Source organism: Gymnogyps californianus, chromosome 2 (genome assembly GCF_018139145.2).
Source record: "Gymnogyps californianus isolate 813 chromosome 2, ASM1813914v2, whole genome shotgun sequence".
NCBI classification, from domain to species: domain Eukaryota; kingdom Metazoa; phylum Chordata; class Aves; order Accipitriformes; family Cathartidae; genus Gymnogyps; species Gymnogyps californianus.
The window spans coordinates 29,975,160-29,998,296 of record NC_059472.1 but is presented as its reverse complement, the minus strand read 5'-3'; the positions used below and the strand labels follow the sequence as shown (position 1 = coordinate 29,998,296).

Sequence of the window (23,137 nt, the reverse complement as noted above, 5' to 3'; positions counted from 1 at the left end):
TACAGTCTTTTTGGCAGTATCTTTGATATTCAGCCTTGATTTAATGAGTTTCAAAATAATTACTTTATTTTCTAATATGATTTTTAGTAACCTATTACAATGTTTCCTGTTATTGATTCTTGATATATGCAAATTAATGTCATTAATAATATGTAGTACACCTTAAACCACTTGCGAGAGAACCTCTGAAGCAGCATATAAAGTATATCTGCATGCAAAACCAAACGTGAATCTACAGAAGTAAACAGCAGAAGTCCAATAAATTGCAGGGAGAAGGATGATGTTTTATGTTTAGAGAAAGGATTTCTGACATGACTTCTATGATTTTGGTTATTACTGATGGGTAAAATGAATAGTGGTTGAAACAGGGTTTGAGGGGATGAAGAGTGGGGGGATAATAAGGCTAAAACAGAGCTCACTTCTTGTTGAGAAACAGATTTTTTTGTTAAAAAAATACACCAATGTGATATATTAGTAAGAATAACAGAGTAATTGGACATTTATGTAGTTAGCAAGGTTATTTGAAGTTGTAGTGATTTCCAGTTCCAGTTAGTACCAGTTAGGTACTACAAAATCAGTATAGGAGGAAAGATAAAACAACATACTTTAGGACTTAAAGTAATCCTACTTAGCATTTTAGGAGGAGAATCATGCTGAGATGATAACAGACTGGAGGGAAAATAATCTTGTTTCTAACTAGTTCGAGGTTCTTGCGTCTCCTTCAAAAGCATCTGGGGCAGCTGGAGGCAGAAAACTACAGTATATGAACTATCAGTCTGACAAGATATTGCATTTTCTCTATTCCTATCAACTGTTTTTATATTTTCCTTGCAGAAATGCCAAAGAGATCTGAATAAAACAACACTCCATATCGTTCATTTTGAAGCTTGTCAGTATTTCCAATTATCATATGTCCTGCTTCTGCAATAGGCTTCTATGCTGTTGTAGTTTGGTTGTCAAATTGAATCCACTGGGGAACTTCATGCACTGGCAATGAAAGAGAGTCAGTACATGGCTAGAACCTAAGCATTGCTAATACAGAAATATTGGATTTGGCATATCATTTGTTTGTAAATCACCTCCACAATAACGTTTCCCGCCATGTGCCAAATTTCAGTGGAATTATCTCCACTTCTTCTGTCATTTTATTCAACCCAACCCTGACCTGTTAATAAAAATGGTGGACTTTAGGTTAGTGAGTGTCACAGGGTATTTGACTTTATATCACCGCTATATTATAATACTAAAACTGTGACAGTATTAAGGGAATATTTACAGTTTTTACATGAAAACATATGAGCTAATTCTGTGGCTGTCCATCATATGTTTTACAATGGTTGTGTTACAAAGACAAAACTTTTCGGAACCCTAATATGTGATACATTGGATATAAGGAAAACATTTTTTACAGTGAGGGTGGTGAGACACTGGACCAGGTTGCCCAGAGAAGTTGCGGATGCCCCATCATTGGAAGTGTTCACAGTCAGGCTGGACGGGACTTTGAGCAACCCGATCAAGTAAAAGATGCCCCTGCCCATGGCAGGGGGGTTGGACTGCATGATGTTTAAAGGTCCCTTCCAACCCAAACGATTCTATGATTCTATGAGTCTATAATTTGGGGCACAAATTTTCATAAAGTTGACACTGAAAAAATTACTGTATCTCAAGGGAAATGCTGTAAGCCTTGTGCTATGCAATTCCAAAGTGTGTTTGGAGCTTGAAAAGATCCTCTATAGATCCTCTAATCCAGATAAACCTGGAACGTGAAGATCATGGGCACAAAGAGGGTATATAGAAAAGAGAAATGAATAGCTGGAAGTAGTAGAGAGTATTTGTTTGGGGCAGGGGGCTTGTGGAAGTGAGGTGGGGCCAAGATGAAAGCTTAGATCACTGCAAAGAGAATAACAGTGAAGAATAGAGGAACAATTCAGGACAAAGGATGAGGATAAAACCAGGCGTGTTTTGGAGAGGAATAATAGTGGAAAGTGGTGGAAGTGCATTTGGGGCTGCAGAGGTCCATTCCTGTCTCCCCCACCAGATTCCTGTGATCTGTGGTCGTCATTTTTCAAGACTTGGTGAAATCCACAGCATGATTCCTCTCTGATCTGTTGTCAGCCTAGATGAAAGCCTCTAGCCTGTGGGAATACCCTCAAGGTCAGATCTACCCTTGAAGGTTTTGACAGCAAAGTTCAGGGTATTAAAAATGCACCTACACCTCAGTGATGACTGTTATGCCAACAAACCCCAGGGGCAGAAGCAGGTACGGTAGCCAACCTTTCGGAGACACACTTTGCCCTCCCACCTAACAGCACCTTGAAGGCACCCATCTACATCCTCTGCCCCACACCATCCCCTGCTGCCTCTGCCCCATGCCCCTGGGGCTGCTGGGTCCTGCTGCCCAAACCAGGACAGACCCCAGGGCTGCTGCGACGTGCAGAATGAGCTGTGTGTTGGAAAGCATTTCTGTGGAAGCCATTCGGCTTGTGCCACCCAGAAAGTCTTGGGAACATTCACTTTTCGAAATTATGAGGAAATGCGCTTCAAATGTAAGCAAATTTCACTGGAATGTCCAAGAAATATGGTTAACAAGTGCAGATAAATGAATGTTGGTAATTTTCAGCAAAATATTCCTATTGTGATGGTTATTTTAGGAAAAATACTTTTTGTTCGTGTTTGCATTAATAAAGTTGACCATCTGCAAGAAAAATAGTGAGAAAAACAAAACGATTGGTGCAATGGGAATAGTGAACTCTTGTAGACTTCAGATTTCAGTTGTCATGAAAAACTATTGCTTGGAGCATGAAGCTAACATTAGTAGGAGAGTTAGATAAAAGGCTGTGGGGCAGAGAAAATAGCCAAGTATTAGAAGAGAGGAAAAAAAATGTATTTTGAGGAAGAGTTGAAAATTACTGAGGTTCAGGGCATGTTCCCTAGAATAAATCACATTGAAATCCAAAAGAGGTAGATGAGGGACTTTCATACTGTATCCCCACTACACTGTTTAATGTTGCTGCTTGAGGCTAATTGCAATGCTAAGAAACTCAGACATCTAGTCAACATTAAGCTTTGTCTGACTCTCATGGTAATAACTATCTTTTGTTACCAAAGAAAAGCAGCAGAGAGTTTGTTGGCTGCTGCCCTGTAATGACTGTGCTTGATCTGAAGGAAGACAGGTGCTCTATTTTCTATTTGTAAACAGCATCTTTATTGCGATCAAGAGAAGGTGAAGAAAGAAAAGTGCTCCTTGCACATCTCAGTGTCTGAAAAAAGCTGTAACTCAAGGACCAGTTCTCTTTCCCATTAATAGCAGCAATGAGAAGGTACAGTGTGAGCAGGGATTGGGATCATATGAGTCCCTGCTTGAACTTTTTTTTTTTGGCTGGCTAAACTTACATTAACACAGTTGTCTTTTTTTCCTGAAGATAGCAGAAAGTTCCTGATGTACTTTTCCATTGCTTTCCTATATCCTCATGGCAATGTTAATCTTCTGCATGTGCAGAATTGGCCGGTCCATGTGTTAAACAAGTACTTGGCATGTAGAAATCTTGTTCTCTGGGTGGGAAACAGAGCAGCTGAAAACTTGATTAAATTAAAAGGATCTTCTTACAGGAAGACTATATTTGCCTGCATCTATAGTTTGGCTCTGGTGGGGTGAAGTGCTCATATGACAGCCAGCTTCATGGCTGCCATGGCACAAACCGAACTAGAGGTTTCCACAGTTAACACCCAAACTCCCACAGCTCTTACAGCTGGTGTGCAGATAAGCGGCTATGGCCATGTAGTCCCTTGTAGCTGAGTCTGAACCTCTTGCACCTGCAAAACAGCAGTGTGGATCTTCCTGTAGAGGAACCCACAAGCCCAGTGCTGAGGAGGAGTGGGGAGGATTGCCAGCAACAGGGCTTCTTTCCCATAGGAAGCCCTTCACAAGACACGCCTTTTTCTCTGTGGTGTCCCTTCCCCTGCAGCCCAGTACTCCAGCCTTCTCCCAGCGTGAATCCTGCCACATCAAAGTACTTGATCTGCAAGGATTCAAGCACCAGCACAGAAGCAGTTTGTGAGGTCTTGGCCACAAACTCTGCAATCACAGTGGAATCCACGGGCAGTCTTCAAGAGGCCACAAATTAGCATTCTCCCCTTCCCCAGGCAGAAGTGATGCCTCTCCCTGGGCATGATATGGACCACTGCTGGTCACACACACAACAGGGCCAGGAAGGTCTGCCCAGTGACTGTGCCATCACTTGGGGCGGGAGGTGCAGGGATGGCAGCAAGCAGACAAAAAACAAGGCAGGCCAATGCTCCGTGTCAGCTGTGAAGCACATCAGCATCTGTTCAGCAGTTAAGGGAGAGACCTCTGTCTCCAGGATCCTGAAGAAACAGTTTGTGACGGGTGTATAGACAGGACAGGATTTCCCCTTTTAGCTGTCATCTGTCCTCAAACCAACCCAGTTCCCTGGGAAACGGAAAGAGACTCTCTGGCAAGACAATGCCTGACACTTCTGTTACTGAATGGTGTTAAGAATGATAGCTTATATAATCCTATAGCCTCATTTCATTTTAGCAGTATTTAATGAAAGAAGAGATGGTTGAACAAAGCAATTTCATATACTGTTCAACAAGCAGCTCTTTCTGTATGAAGCATTAACAATAGCTGTCATCTTCATACAAAAAAAGGCTTCCAATTACTACAATGCTAAGAGAAAATCCAAATGCAGCTGAGAGCCCCACAAGCGAATTATTTTTAATGCCATTATGGAAAAGGAAAATGTGTGACCCAGAACTTCATTTAATATTTTACTAGCCATGAAAGTTAATTTGAGTTTGTGTTCAATTTTCTGGGAAGTTTCTTCTTTGCAGTTGTGCAATTTGGGCACAGAATTGAACAGAACTGAGAACTGTCCTTGCCTCTCCACTTTTTTCACATGCTAGAGACAGGGAAAAGGGAAGAGATGACATGTAATTAATGTAAAATATAAAGAAAAAAGGAAGTCTATGATGTAAAAAATGTCATATAACTTCATTAAAATTCCTTTAGTATGCAGCAGGGAGATTTATAAGACTGGTAGATGGAAGAGTATAAAAGAAAGATAGATTAGCTTTGCTGGTGTTCACTTATGCTATAAATCACATGACTGGAGGCTTTCTCTAAATTGCACCTACCTCTTGGTCTTTCTCTTCTGTCCCATATACTTTGGGTCATCTGAAAAAGGAGAAAATGCATTCTGATCTCCCTATATCCATATATCTGTCTGGATACAGATTGTACATTCATTGTGTGAATTCTTTCTCTGTACATTAATTTTAATTACCATTTCTTCCATTAAAGGTTGGTCTAAAGCAGAGCTGGTCTGGAAGTACACAATGACACCCTTTTTCATCCAAAATTTTAAGTCAAACAACCGTGGGATTTTTCAAGGAATGTCTCAGTTTCTACAACCATTCACAAGAATGGGTGGAAGAACATCTGATGAAACATGTCTTAGAAAATTGGCTGTTGAGCTACCGAGGCCCTTAGAGTTTTCTTAGCTCCAGGTCTTGGTTCCCAGTCTTTCTGACATGGAGCCCACACTCAGAAGCCACATCAGTAATAATTAATTACAGGTACTTGGAACTATTCTCTTTCACTCTGCAAAGCAGAGTGGCCACAACTAAAATGCCAATCAACTATAGTCCCTAGTTCATGTCAATTCTCCACCTATGTCTAGAAGTTGCATGGGAGAGTACTTATTAACTGGGGCTAAAATTCATGCCAGAAACCACTCTAACAATTTAATACAAGGGATAACTGAGTACCAGAGCCTGGGAAGGGCACTATTCAATTTTATAGTATAAATATAGCCTGAGAAACAGGTCCTGGATTTGCAGCAGAAAGCCTCAAAGTCCCAGTTTTCATGGGTTGAGCTAGAGCTTATTGAAGCTTCTAGTTTATGACATTTGTTGTTGTGAACCAAAATGATTGATTGGGTTTGGGTTTGGTTGGGTTTTTTTTCAATAAAACTTTTTAAAGTGTCTGAAGGGCAGAGTACTGAGAAGTACTGAAATACTTCTGGAGCATGAATAATCCTTAGGTATCATTGCTTACAGTTACAAAGCTTGTTTAAAGGCAACTGTTGTCTTCAGGACCAGATTCTCAGATTGCTTTGCCAGCGAAACTATGAGCAAAGCCTCAAAGCTAGCTGATATTGCCTCTCCAAAAATGGGAGGCTCATGCACCAGAGTCTCCTTGGTCATTACTCTACTGCCTAGAGGAGGTAGGCAGGCAGTGGTGGGAAGCAGTGACAGGAGAAAGGTAGATCATGCTGTGTTGGGTTGCTCTTTCAGACAAATTTATGTAGCCACTGAATACAATCACTGGTCTCTCTAAATGGTTTGCATATTCTTTTTTTTAAAGGCAATTTTTTTTCTCATTAATTGCTAGGCACTTTTCAGTATAATTAGAAACAAAAATACCATGTTTGAAATTAGATATATTCTGCTGATGACACAAAACCTTGAATGAAATCTAGATCTCATACCTTAACTAACCACTGCTCTGCTAACAGGAATAGATAGAACTGAAGATGAGTTTCTTTAAATAAAGTAATCTCATTTGATTTTGAAAGAACAGAGAGAGCAAGCTGCTGCACTACTATGTGCTGTTGTCTGCACAGTCACCTTTCTATTCATAGTGATTCCTTAATATTTTGAATTTCAGTGTTGAATTTATCTTGAAGTTGATGTCTAAGTGAACATTTATAGTATATGAGCAGAGAAAATAATGTGAGAGTCCCTGAGCTGCTCCGTTCCCACATAGAAGCAATGTGAATGTTTGTGTCCTTTGTCAAGTTGTCTGGTTCATATTCATGTACAAGTGTAGTAGCTAATTTTACAGCATAAGGAGTGATACCTCTCTGCATTCCTTGGGGTGAAATCATTAGCACAGGTAAATCTCTGTGCTGCAGCCAACAAATTTATTTGACACACAGTTTATGACCTAGTAGACATAAATGTCTGCAGTGAAACTAACGATGGATGAAGCAAGAGAACAAGTTATCTCACAAGATTTCCAGTTGGGCTAGAAATAATCTATCCTGTGAAATGTTGACAAGTTCACTTCTAATCTTAGTTAGAAAATTGAGGTTGGAGTAGATAGTGCTGAAAAATAATGGGGTGAAAATCTGTTCTAACTTTTCAAACCATTTCCTACATCCATTCTTAACTTACTAGAAGGTGCTTAGGGAGTTGCAGAGCTATTCAATCACTTTCATATTAACAGAAAAGCCCCATGTGCACAGCTTTTCTATGAACTATTTCCTGTGTTAAAGAGAAATTTTGGCTATTACTGTCTGTATAACATAGTTCACTGTTTTCTGCTAGTACATTTAGAGATTTAAGTGTGAGGGACTCTTAACTGATTCTGAACAGCTTTTCAGCTTTGTTTTCTTACAGCGTTACCTTTCTGACAGTATTTGATTAAAATAAAGGGAACACATAACAAACAGCCCTTAATCTTCTACACTACTTCTTTGTTAAAAGTGGGTGTTGTACAGCTGCAAATGTAGGTCTACAAGAATAACCATCAAGATAGTATTGATCTGTCCCAGAAGGATATGAGAAAGTTTTTAAAGTCCATTAATGTTCATATGCCTAAGAATAGTGACCTTGGCTGTAGCTCTGAAAGAGGAGCAGATGAGAAATATGAAAAATATGTGAAGATGTGTCGCGGTTTAGGCCCAGCCGGCAACAAAGCACCAGACAGCCGCTTGCTCACTCCTCCCTCACGGCAGGATGAGGAAAAGAAAATACAACAAAAGGCTCGTGGGTCGAGACAAGGACAGGGAGGGATCACTCACCAATTATGGCCACAGGCAAAACAGACTTGATTTGGGGGAAAAGAAATTGATTTAATTTTTTACCAATAAAATCAGAGTAGAATAATGAGAAATAGAACCTTATCTTAAAAACACACCTTCCCCCCACCCTTCCTTTCTTCCCGGGCTCAGCTTTGCTCCCGATACCTCTACCTCTTCCCCCGAGTGGCACAGGGGGGCAGGACTGGGGGTTGCGGTCCGTTCATCCCACATTGTCTCTGCCGCTCCTCACACTCTTCCTCTGCTCCAGGGTGGGGTCCCTCTCATGGGGGTCAGCCCTCCACAAACTTCTCCAACATGAGTCCTTTCCGTGGGCTGCAGTCCTCCACGAACTGCTCCAGCGTGGGCTTTCCCACGGAGTCACGGCTTTCTCTGGGCCGAGCCACCGGCTCCACCGTGGGGTCCTTCATGGGCTGCAGGGGAATCTCTGCTCCACCATTAACCCTCCATGGGCTGCAGGGGGACAGCCTGCCGTCTCACCAGGGGCTGCAGGGGAATCTCTGCTCCGGCGCACCTCCTCCCTCTCCTTCTTCACTGACCTCGGTGTCTGCATGGTTGATTCTCTCACATCCCACTCCTCTCTTCACTGTAGCTCCTCTTCTTCTCTTCTTTTTCAGCAGTCTTTTTCCCCTTCTTAAATATGCTATCACAGAGGCACTACCACCGTCGCTGATGGGCTCGGCCTTGGGCAGCGGTGGGTCCATCTTGCAGCCGAGGAAGCTTCTAGCAGCTTCTCACAGGAGCCACCCCTGTAGCCCCTCCCCCGCTACACAACCCCCTGCCACACAAACGCAACACAAGATGAATCCCACAGCCTCAGGTATTTCCCAAGAACAGATTACAATTATACATTTTTTCCTAAAATCTGACCTAGTTGTAGTAGGAGAAGGTGAAAGTGAATACAGTCAATGACCTTAAAGCTGACATATTAAAATAGTGTGGAAAGGTCTAATTATCGTAAAGGTCACAGGATAAAAATTTTGTTCCAATGCTGTTATTTCCAGGAGCCAATGGAAATGCAGCACAGCTGTCAAAATTCCTTAGTGGCTTTCAGAAATGCTTGACGTTTACTTTGTTGGGTCAACATTAGTAGAATTTATAATTCTTTAAATAAGGGAATCATAGCTGAATTTTTAACAACCATGGAAGAGGAAGATTAATATATATATAATTACACAATTGTTTAAAATTAAGGGCAGGAAAGCATTTCAAGGAGGTATGAAAACTGTCTCCAATATTAATCCAACTTCAGAGAGATAAGTAAAACAAGAAATTTAATATTTTATGGAAAACTATGATTTAAGAGTAATATAGCTCCTACAAGAGGAACTACAATCAGATTTAATTCCAAAATGCTTTATATGGAGAAAATTTTACCAAAAAGTATATTATATATGAAAGAGTTCTACACAAAAATTTTTCATTTCAGGACCTTGTATAATTTTAAGTAAATGTTGTTTTAGCTCAAAATATCAAATTTAAATGGAAAATATGTTTAAAATTCTTTAAAATGTTTGAAGCATGAAATTTCCAATGGAAAAATCCTTTCTGTCAAAAAAGCTGAGGGACACACATTTTCAATGTTTCTGATTGTTAAAAAAAGTCAGATGGATTATTTTTTCCACTTTCTGTGAAATAAAAGTATCCAATCAACAAGTCTCAGGCTTTTACTGCAGCTTTTGACATCAAGAATAGCTTAAATAAAAATGTCTGGGCTTTTAGCATCACTGCGCTGGGCAGTAATGCTTCCTCATTCTACACCTCAACTTTCTACTTCTCTTTTCCCTTCACCACACTCAATTTCAGGTTAAGCATAGACTTTACCAAGAACATGTGCTTCCTTGAAAGTTGTGATCACCAGGTGATTCCATGGTAAACAGGATATGTTGTTCTGTCACAGCAATTTTACACTGAAATAACTCCGATGATTTTGTTGAATGTTACTCTTTTGCATATTAGTGAAACTGAGGAGAGATTTAGCTGCAGCATCACTCAGATAGCATGGCTTTTGTTTCCTAATCAGAAGTTTTACTTTATCTATGTGAGTTGTTGCAATGTCGACTTTGCAACATTCAATCGGAGGGAGGGAGCTTTTTAATATAGATTTGTGTTTATATAGACAGTGTCCTAAGCTCAAGTAAGGTATTCTCCATAGAAGGGTCTGTGCTTCTTTCTCCATGGTAATTGTTACAAGCAATCAAAATGATGGACATGTATTTCCTGGTATGTCTTTGAGTATGATTCAGAAGAAGAGAGTAATTTGAGAACCAGCATGACTAATGTCTATATAAGCTTGACGTATTTTTAAATTTCAAGGATAAATACACAGGCATAATGTAAGTGAACTTTTAAAAAGTGTGCACAAGATTTCTGGTGTTGTTGAGAATTATAAGAACCTGCCTAAGATAAAGCATGTGCAAAAACAGATTTTCTCTTTCTCCATACAATTTTTAAAGCCAATGCGTTTCTATACTCAGAACCAAAAAAAAAAAAAAAAAAAAAAGATGTATTTGGGGTAGGAAATAGATACTCTCTTATTTGTTTTTGAAAAGTCTCTCTTTGAGTGGATAGTGATGTGGCAGTTAAAGATCAGTGTGCATTTCTCTAGATCCTAAAGGGGAACTCTTCAGAACCATTATAGTCCTCCACAACAGAATTTGACTTGAGATCATAGTTTGTCTCAACATCTAAGTTACCATTCCAATCTCCTTCTGTAATAGAAATACATTATTGGCTTCAGCTTCATGAGTGGAAACTCATGTATGTTTAAAAAATGTCATTTCTCTGTGTTACCAATAACTGACATTTTGCCTAAAATGCTCATGCATTACAGTAAGAATTTTTAGGAAAGTTTTATAGCATCAATTCAGAAGTGGTAAAAACTAGATAGATGTTTTAGGTATACTGTCCATTTTCACTGTTTGTTACTCATTTTCAGTGTCTTGAAGGCACCTTTGCAAACTCACTCTAACTTACAGACGTTTGGCTTACTAATATCAAATGTTTGCTTTCAGATATCAACATGGCAGGAGAACCAAAACCATACAGACCAAAACCTGGCAACAAGCGGCCACTTTCAGCACTTTACAGGTAAGTGAGATTTCATCTTAACTTACTACAATTCAGTTTTTATTAGCAAAATTACGGTAACCTGAAACATATCTACCAATGTCACTGTGTAGCCCATGAACGAGACAAAGGAATTTTTTTCCATTCACTCTTTGATGTTCATACAAAATATAATCAAGAACCTGTACACACCGAAATGTTTTGAATGTGAGTAAAAGAGCCAGTATTGTAGCGTCTGACACTACATGTATCTGTTGACTCATTCCAGAGCAAAATGTTCTAACTTCCAGAGATAAAGACTGTCTTATGTTGCCTGTCTTAAAAAACTGACTTACGCTAACTAGGAGTAAGCCCAGCAAACAAAATTCCTGAATGATACTTAGATGCAATGATCACTATATGCACATAATGCCCCTCTTTTGGTTGGAAACAAACACCAGAGTTTCTGTTTGCTGTAAAAAAATAAAATACTTCAGATATTTAAATGATAATACAGGCTTTCAGAAGAACACATAAAACTAAATCAGTTGGATGAGAATTTTATTTCTTAGTGAAAATACCTTATTGTTTGGCCATGGCCTTGTTCTTGTGACTTTTTTATTTCCAGGGATCAGTGAAATAACTAATAATTTCAGAGCAACAGAACTGGTTTCTCACTGATTTTTGTGTCAAGGGTGAGAACCAACTTCTAACAAGACTGGACTTCTTCCTCGGGTGTTCAGGAGGGCACTGATAGTGTCTTTCTCCTATTCCCAGCTGCCTTTTTTCATATAGCTTGTACAAAATTGAAGAAACCCCCACCTTTTTTTCAAAATCAATTAAGCTTAGTGAAGCATTACAGATTGTTAGGGAGATTGACAGGCAAACATGCACACATGTATTTCTGCTCAATAAACCTCACTTCTCATAAAAGTACTACAGAATTTATGCTCTAGATCCATGAAAGGAGTCAGGGCTGATTTCTACTGTGGCTGAAATGTAGATAGACTGGCTCTGAGACCAACAGCTGAGTGGTGAAATCAGACACACGAGCAGGACTTTTTCAAGCCTGGTCTGGTCTGAAAGCTTCAGATGGAAATTCAAGGGTGGGATCTCAGAATGAGACAGCCAGGAGCATTTTAGATCTGAGCCTGCATGCTACATAATAGTAATGTGAAGTTTTATCATATAGTTGCCCTTAGCTAAGTGATAGAAATATTATTTTCGGAGAAGAGAACCCCTGTTTTATCATTACTCTCAACTGCAAGCTGTTAAACTCTGTAGGTTTTACTGGCAGCCATGGTCTACTGTGTTCCTGTGTCAGTATTTCAAAAGATTGCTGAAGGTGTTCTGTGGTTTCTGCCATTTATACGCACTTCCACCTCTGAGCTTCTGAATGGTTTCTCACGAATACTTGTTCTACAGACAAGACAAGGATAAGAGAGAGACCTGTGGAAAGTTCTGAGGGAACTTTAAAGAGAAAAAAGATCTTAGATTATGTCCTTTCATGGATCTAGTACAGACTACTTCTCTAGAAGATTATGAGAGGCTCTTTTGAGCAACTAGCAGAAGCCTTTATCTGATGGTAATGGAGAATTTTCATTATCTCAGTATCTGTTAGCATAATAATATGTGAGGAAAGCAATGCCTTATAAAGTTCTTGACAACATTGAGAACATTTACTTATTTCAAAACATTGCACTGGGTCTGGCTGGGATGGAGTTAACTTTCTTCATAGGAACCCATATGGTGCCATGTTTTGGATTTGTTACTAAAACACACCAATGTTTTGGCTGTTGATGAACAGTGTTTGTACAGCCTCAAGGCTTTCTCTTTTTCCTATTCTGCCTTCCCAATAAATAGACTGGGGGTGGACAATAAGTTGGGAAGGAATACAGCTGAGACAGCTGACCCAAACTGGCCAAAGTGGCATTCTATATCATATAACATCATGCTCAGAAATAAAAACTGGGGAGGTTTTTCCTTCCAAAGTAGCTGTTGCTTGGAGACTGCCTGGGCTGCTTGTTGGAGGTGGAAAGTAATTGCCTTTGCATCACTTGTTTTTTTCCGTCCTTCCCTCCCTTATTGCACTGCATTTATCTCAACCCATGAGGCTTCTTCACTTTCGCTCTTCCTATTCTCTCCTTCCTCCAGATAGGAGACAACGGTAGGGGAGTGAGATAGTGACTGTGTGGGTGCTTAACTGCTGGCCAGGGCCAGGACACAAGATGGAGAAAGTTAAGAGGGAAGGGGTTACGTTAGATTTGATTTTGACTAAGAGAGACATTGCTTAAAAATTTGGTTATCACAAAATATTCACTGTGAAAAGGGAGGACCGAGAGCAGTAGAAATAGGATAATGGATTTCAGAAAGGACAGACTTCAATGAGCTCAGAGAACTGGTAAGTAGGATATCTTGGAAAGAAATTTTAGGGACAAAAGGAGTGCAGAAAATCTTGCATTGACTGTGCTTAAGGTACAACAGAAAATTCTCCTGAAGCAGAAGAAGTAGAATAAAGGAATAATATGGCAGCATCAAGTTTCTTTAACATCCTGAAAAGTGAAAAGGAATTGTACAAAATGTGGAATCAAAACCCCATGACTCGAAGTTAGTAGAAAAGAACAGCAGAGTCATCTAACAGGATGTCAGAAAGGCTAAGGCACATAACAGTATAAAAGGCAACAAAAAGATTGGCATTGAACTAATTCCTCTGCTTTTTTATACTGCTGTTATTTAGCAGGAAAGGAGAGCAGATAGTAGATGATACAGAAAAGGCTTCTTTTGCTTTAGCAAAAGAGGTTAGTTGACAGCTATTTAAGAAAATCAATTTTAACCAGAGGGTATGGAATGAAAGAATTGGCTAACCAGTATTTGAATAAGTGAATTCAATCGAAATGGTATGACAAGATTCACCCTACAGTGTTTAAAGGACTAGCTGAAGCTGTGTGTGGACTATTAGTGACTGTTTTCCAAAACTTACGGAGGTCACGTAAGGTAGAAAACCAGTGGGTATGGGCAGTTGTTATAATTATTTTTAGGAAGAGAAGGACCCACAAAATTATCAGGTCAGCCCAGCTATGATTCCTAGAAATGTACTAGAACAAATTATTAAACAATTTATCAACAGCTAGAGGATAATTTTGCACAGGGAGCAAATTATGTTGAAGCAATATAATTTCCTTCTCTGACAAGATAGACGATTTAGTGGATAAAGAGGAAACAGTAGATGTGCTATATGGTCATTTAAACAAGCTTTGACACTTGCCACATGTGGAGTTTTCATAAGCGTGTTTAGGAAACTTGGCTAGAAGAACCTGTCCTAAGGTAGACATCCAATGGAAAAACAGTGATTGTGTACAACATAGTATTAAAGATAACAACTATTGTTTGTTCAGTCTCCTTCGTTATAGATTTTTAAAGAGTATTTTTGGATATTTGAGACAAATTTAAGAACAGTTTTAAGTTAAGCAAGCAGAAGGGCTGCACAGGGTTGCATGATTTTATTTATTGTGAAGTGCTTGAGGCTTCAAACTTGTTCAAAGTACTCTGCATCTCTGAAGAGAAATCTGCATCATATTTATAGCTGGATATGCACATGAGTAATTAATACAGAGCAACCGATGTCTACAATGTGTTATACCCATGTAATTTGCTTACGTGTCCAAGTCATTAGATCCACTTTTGCCTGGAATGGTATAAGAATACTCAGTCATGCCTCAGTTCAGGATATACATTCTTTTTTTTATCCTTTATAGTTTTATAATCTCTGTGGAAATAATCTCATTTGATCTCACCTATGTGAAATTTAACATGAGCCTAAATGTGAGACATCATTTTTTTTCAGCTATAGGAATAACTACATGCAAGACAGATAAGCGTATATCATTTCTTCTTCAACATATACATGCAGTCATTCACATATCCAGACTCTCTTTTGTTCTCCAGTTTATTATTCCACTCATACTTCTTCTTTTCACATCTTTTTGATGCTAGCATTCCTGGTACAGTTCATAGAAAAAAAGGCCGCAATTAAAAGTGATACAGAGAATTTAAAAGGCATCATGGACCTAATGAAGTCAGCAAAAAGTTTTGCCATTCACAGGACTAGAATTTGCTTCCACTTCTTCTTCTGCTCTCATAAATGTAATTTAATACACTAATTCCTACCAGGTGAAAATCCCATTGATCACAACCCTTGACTGCTGGAGAGCAGACTTGCACTGCTTGGAATAATCCCATCGGACACTGTCCCAGAGAAAAGAGGAGCCCAGGAGAGCTGGCTGATTTCCAAGTATCACCTCCTCCAAGTTCAAGAACGGTTCATTCTGATGAACAAGAAATCAAGCAAAGGTAGCAGGTGGCCTGCAGAGATGAACAAGGAGCTTCTGAAAAAATTAAAACATAAAAAAGAGGCATGAAAAGGTGGAAGTAGCAACAGGTGGCCTGGGAGATATATAGAGACATTGTCTAGGCATGCAGAGACAGAGTTAGAGTGCTGTGGGAGTGGGTCAATGTCATTGCGAGGCCACTCAATCCATAATAAAAGAATTTCCTTTTTGGATTAGGCCTTAAAAATACTTGGAGAACAGAAAGGTTTAGGCTTTGCTTCAGAAAGCTGCTAAACACATTGTTAACTTTAGGTGTACTCATTGAACAACTACAGATATGCTTAGGGTAGTGCTCAGGAATCAGCTTAAATCTAACATAGCTGTTAGCTCCAGCAGCATTCCTCCTGATTTGCATTGCTGTTCAGTATGTTAGGAGGGACCTAAATCCCAGAAGGTTCAAAATTTTTGTGAATTTCCTTTTTTAGCACAGCACTTCGGCAGAAAACCAAATGCCTGACAAATCTGCATCGTAAAATTATTTTACATCTTGTTATTTGGGTCTAGCCTCAAGCAGAAGTTAATTTTACTGGCTAATCTTCATATTGTTGAAACATAAGGTAAAGATTAAAGGTGCTGACACAAATATGTTAAAGCACTCTTTGGGAGCATTGTTGTGGTAAAATAAAGGATCACACTTTGTCTTTTTAATTTAGTGGTGTTTTGATCAGTATTTCACTAAAGCAGTTCTGTGTCAGCATATGCCCCAACATACTAAAGTATAATCAACAGCAAATACTCTGATGGACCGGCATTCTGTTTCTCTACATCATAAAAGAATATTTTAACTCTTTATTGTTCATTTCAGTCCACCACCATGTTATATGAGGTTTTAAATACATGTCTGAAAGCTTTTTATCCATTTCGGAGGTCTTTGCTGGGGTTATTAAAACAGGATGAGGCTATTAACAGTTAACAGTTCTTAACTCTGGAGATCGCTAATGGCTCCATCCCCAGTTGCTCCAGGAGCAGGCCCGAGCCCCAAGCCAGGCAGAGCAGAGCCACTGTGCACACACTGCCTCTGGCTTGCCTGGCCTCAGGACAGACTCACCATGTCCCTTCTGTACAGCTGTCGTCATGGAAGTCGTCTCAAAGTCTTCTCTGGCACCCTTCTAGCAGTAACAAAGATGAGGGGATTTGAGAAGAACAGGGGGAGCACCTATTTTTGAGTCTCTTGAAATAACGAAAAGACTGTGCTACAGGCTAACAGAATGGTGGGAATTTTAGTGGCATGAAAATGAATGCGGCTACTGCAGGCCCTGCTGCGTGAGGTGGTGGTGGGGACCTGCTGGAGACCATGTGGGACATGGGGAGCCAAAACTAGTGCAGTGGTACTGGTACAACTTGGAGGGAGTTGGGAGCAAATTGTCCCAGATCACATCTGAGTCTGCATTCTGAGAAAACTAGTTTGTTTACCGAAGACAAACCCCCCAGGAATGAACTAATATTTGTATAACGTAGGAAAGCAGGGGACTAGGATTTGGAAGAAAACTGGGAAGGCAAGTTACTCAGCACTGCCAGGGTATCTAGTCACTCCCTTTGCTCTACACAATTTAATATTGTAGTTGACCTATAAACATTTCCAAGACCGATTTAGCTAAGACTAACCCTCCCCATGTGGATTATTTTCACCCTTGCCAAACTCCAAGTTTCCTTATAAGGCCACAATATGTATAACTGGCCTTGCCCCAGTGCTACATCTTGAAGGCCCAGTGAGGAGTTGAATTCAAGCCCTACTCCTCCCAGTATTCCCGTTGCTGGCTGGGCATGAAGCTGCCTATCCTGGGATCCATCCAGCTGAGGCATATCCTGGCATGAGGCAATTAGCAGGATGGATTTAGTGGATAGATTAACATGACCAGGAAATACTGAGTGAAATCATCTCTCACCATGTTGCCTTGGCTGGCTGGATCTCCACCCAGTGGTGGCTGAGTTCCTGCAGCACTGCCTGTCTATAGCACACAGTGGCCCTGGCAAAGGTATCCCTTGAGGGCAAGTTCTTTCCAAGCTGGTCTCTGAAGTTTCTGGCTTATGGTTCAGCACTCCCTGAGTGGTATTAGGTACCACAGTAATTTCCCATTCCCACCCACTTCTCCATGTAATGCAATTGAAATATATATTCAGCATGCTTGATTTAACATGCTACTAATTAGCCATATTAAACAGCCTTTACTTTACAATTTCATAAATCCCTTGGCCTCTGGAGGAAATTATTTTATTTAAATTTCTAATATTAATATACTGGAAAGAGATGCTCCTTTATTTACAGAGTATGATTATGGTTTTATATAAAAGTTTTATTTTTCTTTGACAAAAATACTTTTATCAGTTTCCTCAGCACATTTTACTTTTATAATCTCCATCACAAAACTGATTGGATTATGTTACACATCTTGCATTTCCTTTGGTTTTGCAGTTTTATTTTATAGCAGAGGCTTAAAGAATTGCTTACAGTCTTTCTCTACTTGCTCTCTGCTTCTCAGATTTATTTTAAGATATTGTTTATAGAGTTTGGTGTAGTTTGGTTTGCCTCTCAGTCCACAGAGCCATCCATTATTTTGAGTTGTTTTTCTGAGCACTCCTGGGTGCCCTTCATTTCAGGAGAAAGTGTGAAAGGCACAGTGATGGGCAATGTGATTGCTTCTTCCAGGGTAGGAGGCTTCTTGAGATCATTCCTCCCATTTAAAAGCGTAACATAAACTCAACAAATTCTGTGCCAAACAAGCATTACTATTCTATTTGAATACTGCAGTATTTTGCATAATTGCTGCTGTAGTGTGCCATTGGCAGTATATTAGCAATGTGCTTTAACCTACTGGCATATAATAAAAATAACCGCAGGTATAAGGATCTTTCTTGATTGAATATTGTCCTAGATTTCCAACAACTTGCTTCTTTATTCCTTCTTTTTCTTAATGCATTTGTGTGTCCATTTTTATCACTGGCCTACAAGAGCCTAAAGACACAGTCCGGACAACAGAAAATAAACCCGATCAATTATTTTCTGATACTTTACATTTGCATTAAATTGTGATTATGCCTCTTACTTTATTTTACATACTGAATGAAAAAAAATCACTTATGCTTATGGAACATAATCTTTTGATGAATACATCATATTAAGATTACATAGTGTGATATTTCTTTTGAATGAAAGTGCCTCCTTTTTACAGAAATGTATCTTCTTGATGTCTTTGATTACCTTCCTTCACGAAATAAGCTATTTTATTTCAGTGCAATGGAATGAATCTAAGATGGGTGTTACTCTACAGCTCTTCTCCTGACAAAAGATCTAGCTGCCATAAAACAACATTTCTAGGCATGTTTAAATGGAGATAATTTTAAGTCCAGTAGGATATTATTTACATTCATTTCATCAAAGAATGTTCTCAGTGATCACATTTGAAGCAGTCATTACTGTACAGAAAAAATGATCATTTAGTCTGAAATTCTTACTTAAAATTAACAAAAACAGTGCAAATTTTGCTTGTGTTGAGAACTTAAGTAGCATTCTCAAGTATACTAAAAATGTTAAAAGGCACAAATACAAAGCTACAGCAGATCCAGTGATTCAGTTTGGTCTGAATTTTTGTTTATTTTCTTCCAAGGAAAAAGCCCCGTGTCAAATAACTAATATCATAAGAATAAGAAAAAAATATCTGCTGATGGAAGGCAACACAGGCAGCTCTGCATTTCTGAATTATGTCGGTGTAACTGCAATCAATTTGGTCCCAGAGATGTTTAAAGAACAAATCCATGTGCTCAGAGGGGTTGGGAGAGCCAGCCAAGGACATAAGTTTGCCCTTTCACATGATCCAGAGCATGAATGTGCAGCACCTGATAAGTTTAGAGAGGGGAAAATGGCGGGGGTCTCAGGTCCTTAGTAACACCCAGGAAAACCTTTGCTTCTGGGCACAAATCACAGATACAGAAAAAGTTCAAAAGACCAAAAAATATCAAATACACTTATCATCTTGATTTGTTCATTCAGTCATATTATCTGTGTAGTATCTCCAATAACAACTAAGACAACAAAACTGTCTTTTTTTTTTTTTTTTTAAATCTTCCCCTTCACTATTTTAAAAATACTGCTAACTCCCTTTTAGAATCTAGTGACTAGGGCAGATATTCCTTCTCAGATTATCAGTATATCCTAAATGTTACATTTTTCTCATGTTTGTTTGTATTCACCTTCACCACAGTTTTTAAAATATGGTCTTGACTTAGATCCATTTTGAAGTATGTCCTACATAAAGACTAGCACTTGCCTTTGTTCCCATCTCCCCTCAAGTTATTCTTTAGACTTACACAGTCTTTTCTCAGTTTATTTTTTTTCTTTGTTAAGAGGAAGCCAGTGACACCAACTTACACACATCTGCAGAGGAGCTGCATCCCTTTTCCTAGCTCAGTACTTTTCCTCTTGCAGAAGATGATATATGGTATCACATGACTGATGTTGTTTTCTTCCACAAAAGCCCAAACACCATAATCACACTCATGCTTAGAGATTAGCAAGTTTGGAGAAGAATAGCCTGTTCTCTTATTATTGCTTTTTTTTTCCTGGTGTTTAATCTTCTTTCTTACTTTTTCCATCTCCTATGAAACCTGAAGCAATATGCTATAGTTAAAGTAACTAACTGTAAAACCATCTTATTTTTTTCATGGTTTTTAATCACTGTTTATACCACAGTGGAACAGAAAACATATTCACATCCTTCTGATGGCATTGAAATTATTATGATTCCTTTCTTATCCAAGAATTTGTGCTGCTAATACGAATGAAAAAACTTTGGCTTATAATTCAAAAAGTAAATTCCTAAAAGATCCAGAGCATTGATGGTTTTGCCTGCAGGCAAACAGAAATAGTACTTTTAGTCATTCATTCAGTTTGAATCTTGACAGTCTGAGCCCTGTTCCTATCACTTATTACATGTGAGATTTCTACCCTTTATTACTGCATGGCTTCTTGCATTTGATTTAAGAAATAATCAGAATTTGGATTCAGTGTGTTCTAGCAGAAGGATGATGTCTTCTGTAGATACTCAGCTGTATTTCAGTTAGCTTGAAAAGAAAAATGGTAGTACCTACAACATATTAAAAAAAAATCAGAAACAGACGGTCATTTTTCCACATTTGAGTTTTAGTGAAGCAGGTATCATAGAAATAGTATCCGGTTTTCAACCACTGCTGTTTGGTAACTGTCTTATTAACTTTATAGAGGTCTTAAAAGTAAGGACATAGGGTTCATGACACAGAATAGAGAAGGGCCTGTCCTAACGTCACAAATGAACAGCGGGATTCTTCATTTTCAGGAATTTAGTAAACCCTTAATTGCGGCAGTCATCAGAGATGCAGGGGAAGGCTGTGCTTCAGAGCACCACTTTGTGGGCTCGTAATTAAGCATTGGTTCTCACATAATGTAACACCTCTAATTGTATAGAAGGCTGTAATTCAGTCTGGGAGCTGCTGATGTACTGCAAGGGCACAGTTTAGGTGGCTTACAAACAGCAATAGAAATGTGATACTGGGTTATAGATTTAGTATTCTGTGAATAAATAAGGAAGGCTGGATAAATGAGAGGCTGTAACTTGTTATATATTTTAAAGTCTTACGGATATTATCAGAAGAAAAGATTTAAAGTATACTTAGTTTAAGAGAAAATGGATTGTTAAGTAAGATTACAAATAGTATGGAAGGCTATGCTGTGTGCAACACAGAGGAACAATACCAGCATATTAATATGCAGTGAATTATCAACAATGGAATTACCCCCCAAGTTTATTTCTTGCTGAATTCTGCTAGTCTTGGAGTATACTGTCTAAAAATGTGTTATCCACCCTGCCAGGACCGATTCTTAGATAGCGCTGTTGGTGCATAATGTCAAATGTAATTTTATTTTTTTAAAAAATAGGTTATAAATTGCATGCCTTTTTGGTAGATTATGTTGCTGGTATTCCCAGAACTTCTGGCAAAAGCATTGGCTGTTTTACTGAAAAGTAACAAATGTATTCATAAACATGTGTGAATTTATTATGAGTCCTAAGAAATGAGCAATTTCTAATATCTATTGGCATAAAAATGTATGTTTAATTTTTCAGTCTTGCAAGAGAGATTATTCTAGGAAACAGCATGACAAACATGAATCATACATTGTCAGAGCAGTGCCCCTCCTGTAACTACTTTTAAGTGTTAGTAGTGTCATTGAGGGAAAAGGAGATTAAGCCTCTACCCTTGGGATCCTCAAAGGCAATGCCTGCATTAACCTTCATATATTTGTGACTACAAATAGCCATGCAGTAAAGTAGTATTGATTGTGTGCATTAGATCAGTCAACACTGTTTTGTTCAGCCCACCCTGATGAACTCATTCTAGATGTTTTTAGACCAGTACATATTGACCTGAATGTTCTTTCTCTGATTTAGAGCAGAAGAGGGTCAGGTGACATCAGCTTCATGCAAAGAATGATTAAAGCTGTCAGAAAGAGGACTTTAAGGTAGATAGCTAAGTACACCACTATATTTTTTTCAAAATTCTTTCATTTGTTGGGAGCATAGATTTTTGCAAAATTTAGCTACTATTAGCATATCACAGGAAAAAGCAAATTAAAATTGACAGCAGTGGCATGAAGTTACTTTCATTCTCCAGAGTTTGTTTCCTTTGCTTACTTGAACAAAGGTACAAAATTGAGCATGTTTTCAGTTTGGGAAGGGGATCAGAGTTAGGAGTGTTCTCACCTGAAGGAAAATGAGTTCTTATTCTTGATTCTTGCAAGAATCTCACTTTGAATCTGAACATTCATTTCTTCATGACTGGAAACATCATACAGATGTGGTGTACAGATTAAATTCAGTTTAGCTTCCTTATCACTCCGTTTGGCTTCAGGAGACTTCTCTTGGGTGGTGTGGGAAGAAACTGCAGTCCATAACTATCTAAGATGGTGTTCATATGTAGAGTCTGAATTAATTTCTCTCCAAGTCACAACTTAGTTTTTCTCAGACACACTTACCAATATTTATCTCAGCTATAAGAATCCATGCCACTGTTCATGTTGTGTTTGCGATTTATGGATTCATAGAGGAAAATACAGTAAAGTCAGTTACAAACTATAATCAGCTACTGAAACTCTATTAGATGGATATGATACTATTTTTTAGTTCTAGCTCTCTGAAAATATTATATTATTATACAACCTTCAAATGACTTAGAGCTTTTGTGTTTTCCTCTCATCTTGTTGCCTAAAATTTAGGCCACCCATTAATGAGGATTATGGGAAACTACTTCCTTTACTGTTCTTCCCCATGCCTTCCTTTCCTACCACAACCCCAAAACCTTTCTATCCCGTGTGTTATAACAGTAGTGCATTCAATATCCAACATGACCAAGTACATTTTTACTGGTATATCAAAACCAACTTTCGCATATGCTAATTTATGTTTCATCCTAGCCTCTTGCTGTTGTGAAAATTAGTCTCTTTAAAGCACTTCCTCCCGGTATTGAAAGCTACCTTTTATTCAGTTTTTCAGCTGTCAAATTTTAGAGATAATTCTGGACAGATTATTCAGTCACACTCTGCTAACTGATGGCTAAAGATTATCTATCCTATTAACTCATGCGGAAATAAATCCCAGGGGCCCCTGAAACTTGTACTTATGTCAAGAATTTGATGTTTACAAATTATGTAACAAGATTCAGGTTTTGCTAGGAAACTAGCTAAATTTGGTCATATGCTATGTACATCTGTAACAAAACCGTATTATAGAGTAAGCCAGAAGAATTTAAAAGGGACAAACCTTGCTTTATCTTGGGCTGACTTTGAAAACACTCATAATATTGCATCTGGTTTTCAGTGCACAGGGC

The 23,137-nt window shown here is 38.7% G+C and overlaps 1 protein-coding gene across 1 annotated transcript in view; it reads left to right on the top strand.

Annotated features, from left to right (window-relative positions):
* RALYL (RALY RNA binding protein like) overlaps window positions 1-23,137 on the top strand; it is a 211,744-nt gene that overhangs the window by 116,323 nt on the left and 72,284 nt on the right. The window contains exon 2 of the mRNA XM_050891900.1: window positions 10,862-10,937. Coding sequence (XP_050747857.1) covers window positions 10,862-10,937 — 76 coding nt within the window. The remainder of the gene's footprint in view (window positions 1-10,861; window positions 10,938-23,137) is intronic.